This window comes from Equus przewalskii, chromosome 13, assembly GCF_037783145.1.
Source record: "Equus przewalskii isolate Varuska chromosome 13, EquPr2, whole genome shotgun sequence".
Lineage (NCBI taxonomy): Eukaryota > Metazoa > Chordata > Mammalia > Perissodactyla > Equidae > Equus > Equus przewalskii.
Window position 1 is genome coordinate 88,836,321 of NC_091843.1, and position 14,124 is coordinate 88,850,444.

The 14,124-nt window shown below is 39.0% G+C and overlaps 1 protein-coding gene across 49 annotated transcripts in view; it reads left to right on the top strand.

Annotated features, from left to right (window-relative positions):
- The window catches only part of FAM169A (family with sequence similarity 169 member A), a 61,736-nt gene that overhangs the window by 32,395 nt on the left and 15,217 nt on the right, over nucleotides 1-14,124 (top strand). For 37 of the 49 annotated variants that reach the window (XM_070571672.1, XM_070571643.1, XM_070571659.1 and 34 more), the window contains 3 exons: nucleotides 2,145-2,324; nucleotides 12,486-12,614; nucleotides 13,114-13,226. In XM_070571672.1, the coding sequence (XP_070427773.1) occupies nucleotides 2,201-2,324; nucleotides 12,486-12,614; nucleotides 13,114-13,226 (366 nt within the window). In that variant the 5' untranslated portion in view covers nucleotides 2,145-2,200. The remainder of the gene's footprint in view (nucleotides 1-2,144; nucleotides 2,325-12,485; nucleotides 12,615-13,113; nucleotides 13,227-14,124) is intronic. The other 12 variants (XM_070571649.1, XM_070571668.1, XM_070571648.1 and 9 more) reach the window with 1 other exon arrangement.

Consider the following 14,124-nt stretch of genomic DNA (forward strand, 5'->3'; position numbering starts at 1 on the left):
AATTTCCTTCATATAATTAGTGTTCTTTTGTAAGGAGCCTGAAGCATGCACAGTAGTGAGCGCCCGTAGAGCTGCAGACTTTGTATTGAGAACTAGGACTGGAGAGCACTTTCTCTTCTCATTTTCCTTTGTCCTGTAAACTGCTGCTACTTACAAAGTAATGTCTCTTTTAATTTCATGATCACTACTAGCAGTTACCCAGGAAACCCCGATATCAAAGCATTAAAAACTGATAATGATCACGGTAGCTTGTTGGTGAGGCTACTTGTTATACAAGAAAGTTATTTCAGCTTTATTGAGTATAGTTGACAAAAGTATATAATTGAAGTATATAACTTGATGATTTGATATACTTAATGTAGTGAAATATTCACCAAAATCAAGTTAATTAACGTACCTATTACTTCACACGGCTACTGTTTTCTTTCCTTCTTTTTTTGTGGTGATAATACTTAAGATCTGCCCTCTGAGCAAATTTCAAGTGTATGATACAATATTGTTAACTGTAGTCACTATACAAGACGTTTGACCCTTAGAAATATCCTAACTGAATGTCAGCAGTTAAGATCTAAGTATATAGCAGTGTGTTACCTATTCTAAATTTAAATTAGTTGATAGTCTTGGAGACTACTGCAAGAAGTTATTGAAATTCTCCAATTTAATCATAAGTAATTCAAATGATTTGGTTGAACTACAGTCTTGTTAAATTGATCAACTCATCAAATAATATGATTGGTAAAAGTCAGGTTTTGAGGGGCTGGCCCAGTGGTGCAGTGGTTAAGTTTGCGTCTCTGCTTTGGTGTCCTGGGGTTCGCAGGTTTGGATCCTGGGCACAGAGGTACACACTGCTCATCAGGCCACACCGTGGTGGTGTCCCACGTACAAAATAGAGGAAGATGGGTGCAGATGTTAGCTCAGCGACAGTCTTCCTCAGCAAAAAGAGGAAGACTGGCAACAGATGTAGCTCAGGGCCAAAAAAAGAGTCAATTTTGAGATGTTTGTTACCTGAAATTTTGTTTCTGCCTTGAACTACATTATTAGAATTATCCAAAATCATGTGAATAACCTGACTGAGATTAATAGATTGAGGCACAAAATAGTAGAAAATTGACTGATAGCTATGAATTAATACTAAAATTAATAGAACATGGGATGCTGCAGCATGGTACCCTCAATTTATAAACTATCTAAGACACATTAAAGGAGCTGACACATCTATTTGGAGGGTCAGAACCCAAATCAGGGTTCTTATGAGACGAATCAGTCCAGCTGTGTAGTAAGGAGAGATATATTTAGATGCTATGTCAAATTATTTGTCGTGTTTAACCTTAAATATGCAAGATGTTTTTAAAAGTATATTAACAGCAGAAAGATTGCTGACTTAGCCGTTTCTAAGACAGATGTTTCCACTTGGTCCTAATCCATAGTTCTTAAAATTTTGGAGAACTGCTTCATTTCTTTGCCATGATTAAGTAAATAAAAATGAGACTGTACTTGCTAGGGGAAAAGAGAAATGAGTGTTCAGGTACTAAGGTTGGAAGTAGATGATTTATGTACTATAAACTTTACACAGTCATGCGCCACATGACGACGTTTCGGTCAACAACAGACTGCCTGTACGATGGTGGTCCCATAGGATTGGTACCATGTAGCCTAGGTGTGTAGTGGGCTGTACCGTCTAGGTTTGTGCAAGTCACTCTGTGATGTTCGCACAATGACGAAATCACATAAGGACGCATTTCTCAGAACGTATCCTCATTGTTAAGTGATGCATGACTGTGAAGTCATCACATACTTTTAATTGTTGATGAGTTTTTACGTTGTGCAGGTCTGTAGACAGTGATATATCTTCAAGTATATGGTTCATAAAATGGTTGTGGTTAATTTGTCCTGTATTAAATTATATTGTTGGCAAACATAAAATACATAGCTCTTCTCATTATCACATGTATACATTATGATGTGTGATAGCAGCTGGAAAACATTTTATATTATAAAATTTATACATTTCTTTAGTAGTCTTCTTGATGTAGCAAAAAACTAACCCTTTTTAGAAAGACTGTTAACTCATGTTCTCTAAATGTATATACATATAAAGCCTTTTAATGTGAAAAATTGTTGGGTTTCTGTTCTTATGACTGCAGGAAGCATATGTGCCTCATTTCTTACCCAAAGCTACCAACTGCCAGTTCTTGATACAATGTTTGTACGAAAGAAATATCGAGGCAAGGATTTTGGGCTTCATATGCTGGAGGACTTTGTTGATTCCTTTACAGAAGATGCTCTTGGCCTGCGGTATCCACTGTCTTCTCTCATGTACACAGGTAAATGGATTGAGTTAGAAAACGTTAAGCTTGTCTCAGTGTTGCTTCTGACTTGTGTCTGTGGAATATTGTAAATGTGCATATCTCAATATTAAATAAATTTGAATTCTTTGGCTGCCTAAGGCTTAATTTTACAGATGTGCCCTTATATATGTGGCTTTTGAGGGTGTGGTAGCTCTTTTTAAAAAACTGAAATATAATTCACATACCATAAAATTCACCCTCTTAAAGTGTACAATTCACTGGTTTTTAGTATATTCACAGCTGTACAACCATAACCACTAATTCCAGAATATTCTCATCACCCACCAAAAGAAACCCTGCGTCAATTAATAGTCAGTCTTCATTCCCCCATTCCTCCGTCCCCTGGCAACCACTGATCTGTTTTCTGTCTCTATAGATTTACTTATTCTGGGTATTTCATATAAATGGAATCATATGATGTGATTATATTGTAAGCCCTTTGTGTCTAGCTTCTTTGATTTTGCTAAATGTCGCGTCCATGTTGTAGCTTGAATCAGTGCTTCATTCCTCTTTATGGCTGAGTAATATTCTGTTGTATAGTTAGGCCACAATTTGTTTGTCTATCACCAGTTGATGGGCTTTTGGGTTGTTTCCACTTTTTAACTGTTATGAATAACACTGCTGTGAACATTGTGTGGTATTTATGTGAACATTTCTCTTGTGTATGTGTACCCAGGTGGGGATGAAATTGCTGGGTCATATGGTGACTCTATGTTTAATCTTTTGAGGAATTGCCATGCTGTTCTCCAAAGCAACTGCATCATTTTACATTCCCATGAACAATGTATAGGGCTGCAGTTTCTCCATATCCTTGTCAGCACTTGTTATTATCTGTCCTTTGATTATAGCCATCCGGCTGGGTGTGAAGTGGCATCTCGTAGTTTTGATTTGCATTTGATGTTGAGCATCTTTTCATATACTTATTGGCCATTTCTGTATCTTCTTTGGAGAAATGTCTGCTTAGATCCTTTGACCATGTTTTCTTTGGATTGTTGAATTATTTGTCTGTGAAAAAAAACCTCAGGGGCTGGCCCTGTGGTGTAGTGTAGTGGTTAAATTCAGCATGCTCTGCTTTGGCAGCCTGGATTCACGGATTTTGATGCCACTTGTCAGCCATATTGTTGTGGTGACCCACATACAAAATAAAGATTGGCACAGATATTAGCTCAGGGCTAATCTTCCTCAAGCAAAGAGAGAGGAAGATTGGCAGCAGATGTTAACTCAGGGTGAATCTTCCTCAGCAAAAAATAAATAAGTAAATAAAATTCATTGGTATATGTATGTGTCTTTCTGCCAGTACCATGCTGTTTTGATTGTTATAGGTTTGTAGTATATTCTGAAGTCAGGAATTGTGATACCTCCAGCATTGTTCATTTTTCTCAGGATTGCTTTGGCTATTCTGGGTATTTTGTTGTTCCATATAAATTTTAGGATTCTTTATTCTATTTCCATGACAAACATCATTGGGGTTGTCGTTGATTCTGTAGATTGCTTTAGGTAATATGGACATTTTAACTATATGTATTCTTCCAATCCATGAGCATGGAATATCTTTCCATTTCTTTATGCCTTCTTCAGTTTCTTTCAAGAATGTCTTACAGTTTTCAGTGTATAGGTCTTTTACCTCCTTGGTTAAATTTATTCCTAGATATTGTATTCTTTTTTGTTACGATTGTAAATGGGATTGTATTCTTGACTTCTCTTTCTCCTAGTTTGTTATTAGTGTATAAAAATGCAACTGATTTTTGTAATTTGATTTTGTACCCTGCTACTTTGCTGTAGTAGTTGATTATTTCCAATAGTTTTCTGGTGAATTCTTCAGGGTTTACTATATAGAGTCATGTCATCTGCAAACAGAATTTTACTTCTTCCTTTCCAGTTTATCCCTTTTATTTCTTTTTCTTTCCTAATTGCTGTGGCCCAAACTTCCAGTACTATGTTGAATAAGAGTGGCAGGAGTGGGCACCCTTATCTTGTTCCTGTTCTCAGAGGAATGGCTTTCAGTTTTTTACCATTAAGTGTGATTTTGGCTGTGGGTTTGTCATATATGGCCTTTATTATGTTGAGGTGCTTTCCTTCTATGCCCATTTTGTTGAGAGTTTTTATCATAAATGGATGTTGGATCTTATCAAATGCTTTTTCTGCATCTGTTAAGATGATCATGTGATTTTTATTCCTCATTTTGTTAATGTGGCATATCACATTGATTGATTTGCAGATGTTAAACCATCCCTGAGTCCCTGGAATAAATCCCACTTGATCATGGTGTATGATCCTTTTAATGTATTGCTATATTTGATTTGCTAGTATTTTGTTGAGGATATTGACATCTATGTTCATCAGTGATGTTGGCCTGTAATTTTCCTTCTTTGTGTTGTTGTTTTCTGCTTTTGATATCAGGGTAATGTTGGCCTCGTAGAATGAGTTAGGAAGCATCCTGTCTTCTTTAGTTTTTCAGAATAGTTTGAGAAAGAAAGGTATTGTCTTCTTACACCTGTCAGAATGGCTATAATGAACAAGACAAAAAATGACAAATGTTGGAGAGGATGTGGAGAAAAGGGAACCCTTCTACACTGCTGGTGGGAATGCAAACTGGTGCAGCCACTGTGAAAAACAGTATGGAGATTTCTCAAAAAATTAAAAATGGAAGTACCATACAATCCAGCCATCCCACTACTGGGTATTTATCCAAAGAATGTGAAATCCACAATTCAAAGAGAATTATGCACCCCTATGTTCATCGCAGCATTCTTCACAGTAGCCAAGACGTGGAAGCAACTCAAGCACCCATTAACAGATGAATGGATAAAGAAGGTGTATTTTATTTATATATATATATATATATATATATATATATAAAATATATGTATATTTATATATATATAAAATATATATAATAATATATATTATATATGAATGTTTTACATATATAATATATATATTATATATATACATATATAATGGAAGTACTACTCATAAAAAAGGGAAAGTCATGTAGTTTGCAACAACATGGATGAACCCTGAAGGTATTATGCTAAAGGAAATAAGCCAGACAGAGAAAGGTGAACAGCATGTGATTTCACTCATGTGGAAGACAAGGAGAACTGACTGGTGGTCACCAGAGGTGAAGGGGGTCGGAGGGAGGGCGAAAGGACGAAAGGGGCACATGTATATGGTGACAGATGAAAACTAGACTATTGGTGGTGAGCGTGATGCAGTCTGTACAGAAACTGGTGTATAGTAGTGCACATCTGAAATCACACAATGTTATAAGCTAGTGTGACCTCAGTGAAATAATTAAAAAGAAGTTTCAGACATAGAAAAAGGTATAAAGAATAAGGTAACAAATATCGTGTACCATCCAGCACGAGCCATCACGAGAACGGATCTCTGCCAGTGCAGCTGGGCTCCTGCCCGGCTGGCTCGCTCCCTTCCCTGAAATTGGCACTGTCCTCAGTTTGGCATTTATTTTCCGTATGCGTTTCTCCAGACTTTTAATACATAACGTATATATCCTCCAACAATATGTCGTATTGTTTTACATGTTGAAAAACTTTGTGTAAGTGATACGTACTATAGGAATTCTCCTGCAGTTTGCTTTTTCTCTCATCTTGATGAGATTCATCCGTGGGAATTCATGTAGGTCTGTTTATTCGTTTTCAGTGCTGCTTAGTATTCCGTTGTGGGGATATACCATGTGGCCATGGTTTAAAAACTGTTAGTGGACTCATACTTGGATTTGTGTAAAGCCTATGCAACTGCTTTTTTCTTAATGAAGTAAGATTTAATCCTACAAAGTAATTTATTTGAAAACTTTTATAAAATAGAATTTACCATTGATTTTAGTCTAACATCAAATGTTTATTTCCACTGAAAATACATTTTTGTTGTGTTTCCTCCCACTTTTTAATATTGCAAATCTAGAAAACAAGAACTAAGTGTTGTGTGCTCATCTTGAATCACAGTTTCTCTTTAGACCCATCCATGAGAAGGGAGTGAACCGTGTATACCCTTGGATAACCTGAAAATGGGTTTTCCCCTTAATGTCTAATTACTACTTTACTGAATTTGGGGAGGAATGCCAACATGTCCACTGTGGGCACAGTCTCTTAATATTGAGTGTTTTCTAGGATTATAATGATAAGTAACCTGAATACCAGGTGAATTACAAGCCATCCTGAGGCGGTGTCCTTCATACAAAATAGAGGGAGATTGGCATAGGTGTTAGCTCAGGGCCCCTTTTCATCAAGCAAAAAGAGGAAGATTGGCAATAGGTGTTAGCTCAGGTCCAATCTTCCTCACCAAAAAACCCCACAAAAAGCCGAAAAACAAATAGATAATGAGTGGCACATATGGATGGGCTTGGTCTCAGGCCACAGTAGGTGATCAGCCAGCTGTGGGATTTGATTTACATAGTACTATAACATATGTACCCAGAGACATGGAATAAATGACTTCTCGAGAATCTTTTATCCACTTAGAGTTTATCCTGGTGTACCCCATGAGGTACAGATCCAAGTTTATTTTACCTGAGAGATCTGTTTGCCATGGTACCATGTATTGAATGATTTATCTTTTTTGCACTGATTTGCATTCGCATCTATATCGGGGTCAGCAAACAATGGTCTACTGGCCTGCTGACTCTCTTTGTAAATAAAGTTTTACTGGAACACTGTCATGCTCATTCATTTACGTATTGTCCCTGGCTTCTTTTGCACTAAACTGTCAGTTGTTTAGTTATGACAGTGACCATATGGCCTGAAAGTGTAAAATATTTATTATCTGTCTCTTTAAGAAATAAGTTTGGTAATCCTTAGTGTGGATCATACGTTAAATTTGTGTGTGTATATGTATTTGTGTATACTTCTCACCTTCCTATTTATTTCTATTAGTCTTTTCTTGTAAGTTCCAGTACTTCACAGTTTTATTTATTTTAGCTTTCGAATATTTGGGAAGACTAGTCATCTTCTCTGTGTAATAGTTCTGACTTTGCTTATTTTTTTTTCCTGTATGGACCTCAGAATCTACTTTCTAGGTTTTAAAAAACTTCTGTTTAGATTTTACTGGGATCACTGTTTTTTGGTGAGGAAGATTGGCTCTGAGCTAACATCTGTGCCAGTCTTCCTCTACTTTGTATGTGGGATGCCTCCACAGTGCGGCTCGATGAGCTGTGTAGATCTGTGCTCGTATTGGGGTCACTTTTAAACTTACATATTAGCTTATGGAAAATTATCATTGTCTTTGTTTTCTATCCAACAGTATTATAATTGTATGTATAATATGTATAACTGTATGATTTTGTTCAGCTCAGTTAGCATTTAGGTTTTCTCCATACTGGTAACTTAGGAAAAAATATATTTAGGAATTTTATCTTTTTTGTTGCTATTATAAATGTGTTTTCTTCCATTATTTCTTCTATCTGGTGGTTAATTATATACATGAAGGGTATTGGTTTACATATGTATTCATTTTGTTCCCAGCCACATCACTACGTTTGTACTAACTCCCTGGTTACTTTTCTTGAGTTTCCCAGCATCTGCCTGTTTGTTAGGGCCCGGACGGAAAGCCTGGCCTGGTCTCTGCCCGACAGAAATTCTCCTTCCTCCTCTGTCTTGTGGTTCTTCGCCTGTAACGCTCTTATGCTGCATAACCACTTTCTACCCTATATTCTGTTTCTTCGGGTTTTCACTTTAATACTACTTTGGGCTTTTGAGTTCCTTGTGGATCAACTCTGTGAACATTGCTTCTGTAGCAGCACGCGGTCTAGATCTTTGCGCAGAGTGAGTGTGCTCAATACGGGGCTGAAAAGGTTCTATGAGCAAAGAATGTCCCACGAGTTTGGAGACATTTAGCATTGGGGAATGTCTGTGGAGAGGTGTAGCGTCCACACCATAAAGCGCGGGCTTTAGAAGAGTCATGTGGCCGGAGTGACTTCCTCGTGCTGTGTGTGGAATGGCGGCGAGTGGACGAGGCCTCCCCCCTTCCCGGGGAGCAGTGGCCAGTGCTGCACACCTGACGGGCGCTCTTCCTGTGGGCTCGCACCTTCTCCACCACTTGGCTGAGTGGTGGAAGTGTGAGAGCTCTCTTCGTCTGCCCGTGACTCTGGCGAGACGCATCTGAATTAGGACCTTCAACTCTAGTCACCTTTTAAAAACTCTTCCCTTTGGGCCTCAGACTTATTACGGAAGGCGTGCTCTACTGCGTTGGTCCTTTTAATTCAGACAGAGGGCTCACTGTGGCCTGTTGTGTTGATTTTCTCCACCTTCTCCCTTCCTAATAGGTATGAAGACTAAAGCCAGGAAACATGAGAAATATTTTCAAACATGCAGGAAAAAACCCGAGAAAATAGTATCCTAGTGTCTGTGTAGCCAGTATCCTACAAATTGAAGATTTTTCCATATTTGTTTTCATTTATTTTTAGAGAGAACTAAATAGAACATTGTAGATACGGTTGACCTTCTCTTTGGACCCCTCCATAATCCCATTCTCTTTTCCTCCCAGAGATGATTGCATCCTGCAGTCGGTGTAAATCCTTCCTGCCCATGGTTTCCTACTTGTGGCTATGTCCATAAATACTGTAAAGCATTATTTAATGTGCTTTTTTTATTCAAAAAATTTTAAAGTTTTTTTGTGATAAAACGTACATAACATATATATCATTTTAACTATTTGTACATGTGCAATTCAGTGGCGTCAGTCACATTCGCAGTGCTGTGTATCCATCACCGCTATCTATGTCCAAACCTTTTTCGTCGTCCTCAACATAAACTCTGTGCCCTTTAAACAGTAACTCCCCCTTTCCCTTTGCCCTGTTCTCTGGTAACTTCCTTCCTGCTCTCTGTCTTGATGAATTTGCCTTTTCTAGGTACTTCATTCGTGTAAGCGGAATCATAGAGTATTTGTCCTTTTTTGTCTGTCTGACTTCACTTAGCATGATGTTGCAGGTCCATCCATGTAGCATGCATCAGAATTTCATTTATTTTCACAGCTGAGTAGATTTTCGTTGTGTGACTGTATCGCGTCTCGTTTATCCGCTCCTCAGTTGATGGACGCTGTTGTTCCTGCCTTTTGGCTGTTGTGAGTGATGCTGCTGTGGACATTGGTGTGCGGGGCCCTGCTTTCCGTTCCGTTGGATGTGTCCTTGAGGGTGAAGTTGCTGGGTTCTCTGATGATTCCGTGTTTAACGTCTGGAGGAATTGCCGCTGTTGTCCACAGAGGCTGCATGTTCTGTTTAATGTGTTTTTGAACTTTTCGTAAGGGACATAATTGTGTACATATACTAACTTGCTTTTTTACTGACTTTGTAAAGATACATGCAGCTGTAGTTTATTTGTTATCACTGCTGGATATTATTTATTGTGCACATGTAATAATTTATTCATAGATCCCCCAGTGATGGGCACTTAGGTTGTACCCCCACCCCAGTTTAAAAAGTCCTGTAATGAGCATTACAAATGCCATCTTGTGCTTTTGTGTAAGTCATGAGGGTATATTACCTGCAAGTAGAATTGGATCATAAAATATGTCTCTTCGACCTTGCTAACCATTGCAGGATTGTCCTCACACAGCAGAGGGTGTTATGCGTGTTATGATCTGATGGGCTTGGAAATGGTGTCTTGTCATTTCATCTTATATTTCCTTGGCAGCTGGTGAGATTTATCATCTTTATCTTTTTTAGTGACCATCAGGTTTTATTATGTGTGAATTTCCTGTTCATAGCCTCTGCCATTTTTTCTTTGGAATTATTTTGTCTTTCTAATTCAATTTTAGGAATTTTTTTTTACATGCTCAGAATACTAATCCTTTGTTTTATTCAGAGTATCTCCTAATCTGTGTCTTTATGGTATTTTTAAAATATAAAACCAAGTAGTCCAATACAGCAGCCACTAATATAAATTAGATATGTTTAAGTTAATTACATACAGTTTTAAGTTTGAGTCCTCAGTAGCCACATGTGGCTAGTGGCTCCTGCATTGGACATTGCTGATGTGGGACATTTCCATCAGTGTGGAAAGTTCTGTTGCATAGTCCTGATAGAGAGTCTTCAACCTTAACGGTCAGGGTTATCATAATATCTCATTAGGGATTGTAATTTTTGCATCTTTTGTAAGAAATCCTTCAGTACTCCAGGGTCCTAGAGGTATTCTCTTATGTTTTCTTTTAAAAATTTTGCCTTTCATAATAGGTCTTAGACTTCATCTAGAATTTATTTATTTTTTTAAGTTTATTTTATTTTTTTGTGAGGAAGATTGTCCCTGAGCTAACATCTGTGCCAGTCTTCTTCTATTTTGTATGTGGGATACTGCCACAACATGGCTTGATGAGCGCTGTGTAGGTCTGAACCCAGGATCTGAACACATGAACCCTGGGCTGCCAAAGCAGAGCACGCAAACTTAACCACTATGTCACCAGGTTAGCCCATAGAATTTATTTTTATGAATGATGTTGATCTGAGATTAGGATCTGACTTCATTTTTTTCCTATATGGATTTTTATTCTAGAATCTTTTTTTAAAATTTTTTTTTGCTGAGGAAGATTTGCCCTGAGCTAACACCTGTGCCATTCTTCCTCTATTTTGTACATGGGTCACTGCCACAGCATGGCCACTGACGAGTGGTGTAGGTCCACGCCCAGGAACTGAACCCCAGGTTGCCAAACTGGAGCATGTTGAACTTAACCACTAGGCCATGGGGCTGCCCTAATTCTAGTGTAATTTTAATAGTTTATCCATTCTTTGCTGAGATGTAATGCTTCCTTTGTCAATTGCCAAGTTTTGGTGTATGTGTAGTTCTTTCCTGGTGGGGTTTTTTCTGGTATTTTAATTTTTCTTCTTCCTATCCCTTCTTCTCTTCCTCCTCCTCTTCCATATCCTATGTCAATACCAGGTTGTTTTTATTACAGTGGCTTTATGATGATTCTTGATATCTGCTACGATAAGTCCTTCTCATTTTTTTTTCTTCAAAATTAGCCTGAATATTTTTTCTTAACCCTTTGTTTTATCATTTTGAATTTGGGATCAAATTTTGTCAAGTTCCATTAAAAAATAAACTCTGGGGGGCTGGCCTGATGGTATAGTGGTTAAGTTTGTGTGCTCCACCTTGGCGGCCGGGGTTCGCCTGTTTGGATTCTGAGGATGGACCTACACAGTGCTCATCAAGCTGTGCTGAGGCAGCGTCCTGCACAGAAGAACTAGGAGGACTTAGAAGTAGGCTGTGCGACTGTGTGCTGGGGCTCTGGAGAGAAGGGAGGGCAAAGGAAGATTGGCCACAGATGCTAGCTCAGGGCCAGTGTGCCTTAAAAAAAAAAGTTGACCTGCAACTAAGATATACAACTATGTACCGGGGGCGAGGGGCTTTGGGAAATACGGGCGGGGCGGGGGGTGGGGGGGGCGGGGGCAGGAATGATTGGCAACAGTTGTTAGTCCAGGTGCCAATCCTTAAAAAGGAAGAATGGCAGGGCTGGCCCCGTGGCCGAGTGGTTAAGTTCGCGCGCTCCGCTGCAGGCGGCCCAGTGTTTCGTCGGTTCGAATCCTGGGCGCGCACATGGCACTGCTCGTCGGACCACGCTGAGGCAGCGTCCCACATGCCACAACTAGAAGAACCCACAATGAAGAATACACAACTATGTACCGGGGGGCTTTGGGGAGAAAAAGGAAAAAATAAAATCTTTAAAAAAAAAAAAAAGGAAGAATGGCAAGAGTTGTTAGCCCAGGTGCCAGTCTTTAAAAAAAAATACAAAAAAAGTCTGTTGGGATTTTGTTTAAAATAGCATGAACTTTACAGAATAATTTGGTGAGAATTGATGTTTTTACACTATTGAGTCTAACAGTCCTTTTATTCAATTCTTGTATGTCCCTCAGTAATATTTAGTAATTGTCTCTGTAAAGGTGAAGCACGTCTTTTATTAGGATTTTTATTGAGTGGTCACATTAAGACTTTAACTTGGAGTGTTATTTAGGGTTTTTCTTCATAAATGAGACAGATGTGTAATTTTCTTTTCTCAAGTTACCGTGGTGTTTCTGGTGTCAAGGTTATGCTAACCCCATCGAGTGAGTTCTGCAGCTTACTTTCCGTCTTCTTTGTTTTCCCAAACAATTGATATTTGGGGTTCCTAGAAAATTCTAAATGTGTTTTTCAGCTTGCAAGCAGTATTTTGAAAAGTATCCAGGAGACCATGAGCTCCTTTGGGAAGTTGAAGGTGTGGGACACTGGTACCAGCGAATGCCAGTCACCAGAGCGTTGCAGAGAGAAACACTTAAAATTACAGGTGAGAATGTTTTCGGGTTGAGCACGTGTCCAGCTTAAAAAGCGGTGCCTGACGATGCTTGTGTCTCACAGTCTAGGGCAGCAGTGTGACCTCTCTAGGAACAGGCCCTGTTTGCTGAAGTTTGAATTTTTGTTAGGTATTTACATTGAGTCACTGATAATAAGAGGACCTAGGAGAGCCCAGCAGAGCAGAACCGTCCAGTAGGAGTTGGTGGGTAAGAAATGGACACAGATTACTGACACAGCCTAGACAGGCATCCGGGGCTCAGAGGGGTCCCCAGCCTCACGCCGCTCTCCTCAGAGTCGCCAGGTATGCACGGCGAAGACCGTCACTGCGAGGTTTCAGTAGAAGCTTGTGGTGAAGGGAGCCACACGCTGGATGTTCAGCACCCTCTGTTCAGGCTGCTCTTCAGGGCTTTTGTGAAAATCACTACAAACAGTGTTACAGTTAAAACCAAGTACTGATTGGGTTACAATTTTTAAAATTCTTCTACACACAGCAGTTTCTCAAAATGAAGCTAAAAGACCTGTGTCTGGAGAATATGGTCTTGCGTCTGTTCCAGAATATGAAGCAGGAACTGAAGACAATCAGCCTAGTGAGATGCAGCTAACGGTAGGTACACCGGATGTTTATTGTAGGAAATAGCCATTTTTCTGTTTCTTGAAAATAGGTTCAGCTAATATTTAATTTTTTTAATGTTATAGTCATTCAACAAACTATGTAATTGCTACTGTGTTAGTTTTCTTGGCATCTTCTGTTAATTAGTTACTGAGGGCTTAATTTTCTTTGAAAAATAATTTTGAATACTACATATAATATAGAAGAAAATAAAAATCTGTAATGCCACTACTTCAGATATAGCAACTGTTAATTTTTGTATATGTACTTAATGTTTACTATAAAACATGTATCTACATACATTTTATTTTTGTTTTTATTCTTTTATGCTGCTTCTGCTTTTTGCCATTAAAGTAATATTATAAGCGTTTTCCGTGGCATTACTTTTTTTTTGATGGGAAAGATTTGCTCTGAGCTAACATCTGTTGCCAGTCGTCTTCTTCTCTCCCCCCGCTTCCCAAAGCCCCAGTACGTAGTTGGATATTCTAGTTGTAAGTCCTTCTAGTTCTTTTTTTTTTTTTTTTTTTTTTTGAGGAAGATTAGCCCTGAGCTAACCACTGCCAGTCCTCCTCTTTTGCTGAGGAAGACTGGCCCTGAGCTAACATCCGTGCCCATCTTCCTCTACTTTATATGTGGGACGCCTACCACAGCATGGCTTGCCAACCGGTGCCATGTCTGCACCCGGGATCCGAACCAGTGAACCCTGGGCTGCCCCTAAGTCCTTCTAGTTCTTCTATGTAAGCTGCCACCATTGCATGGCTACTGACAGATGAGTGTTGTGGTTCCACGACGGGGAGCTGAACCCAGGCCGCTGAAGCAGAGTGTGCTGAACGTTACCGCTAATCCATCAGGGCTGGCTCCATGGCATTACTGTTTTAAAACATGATTGTTA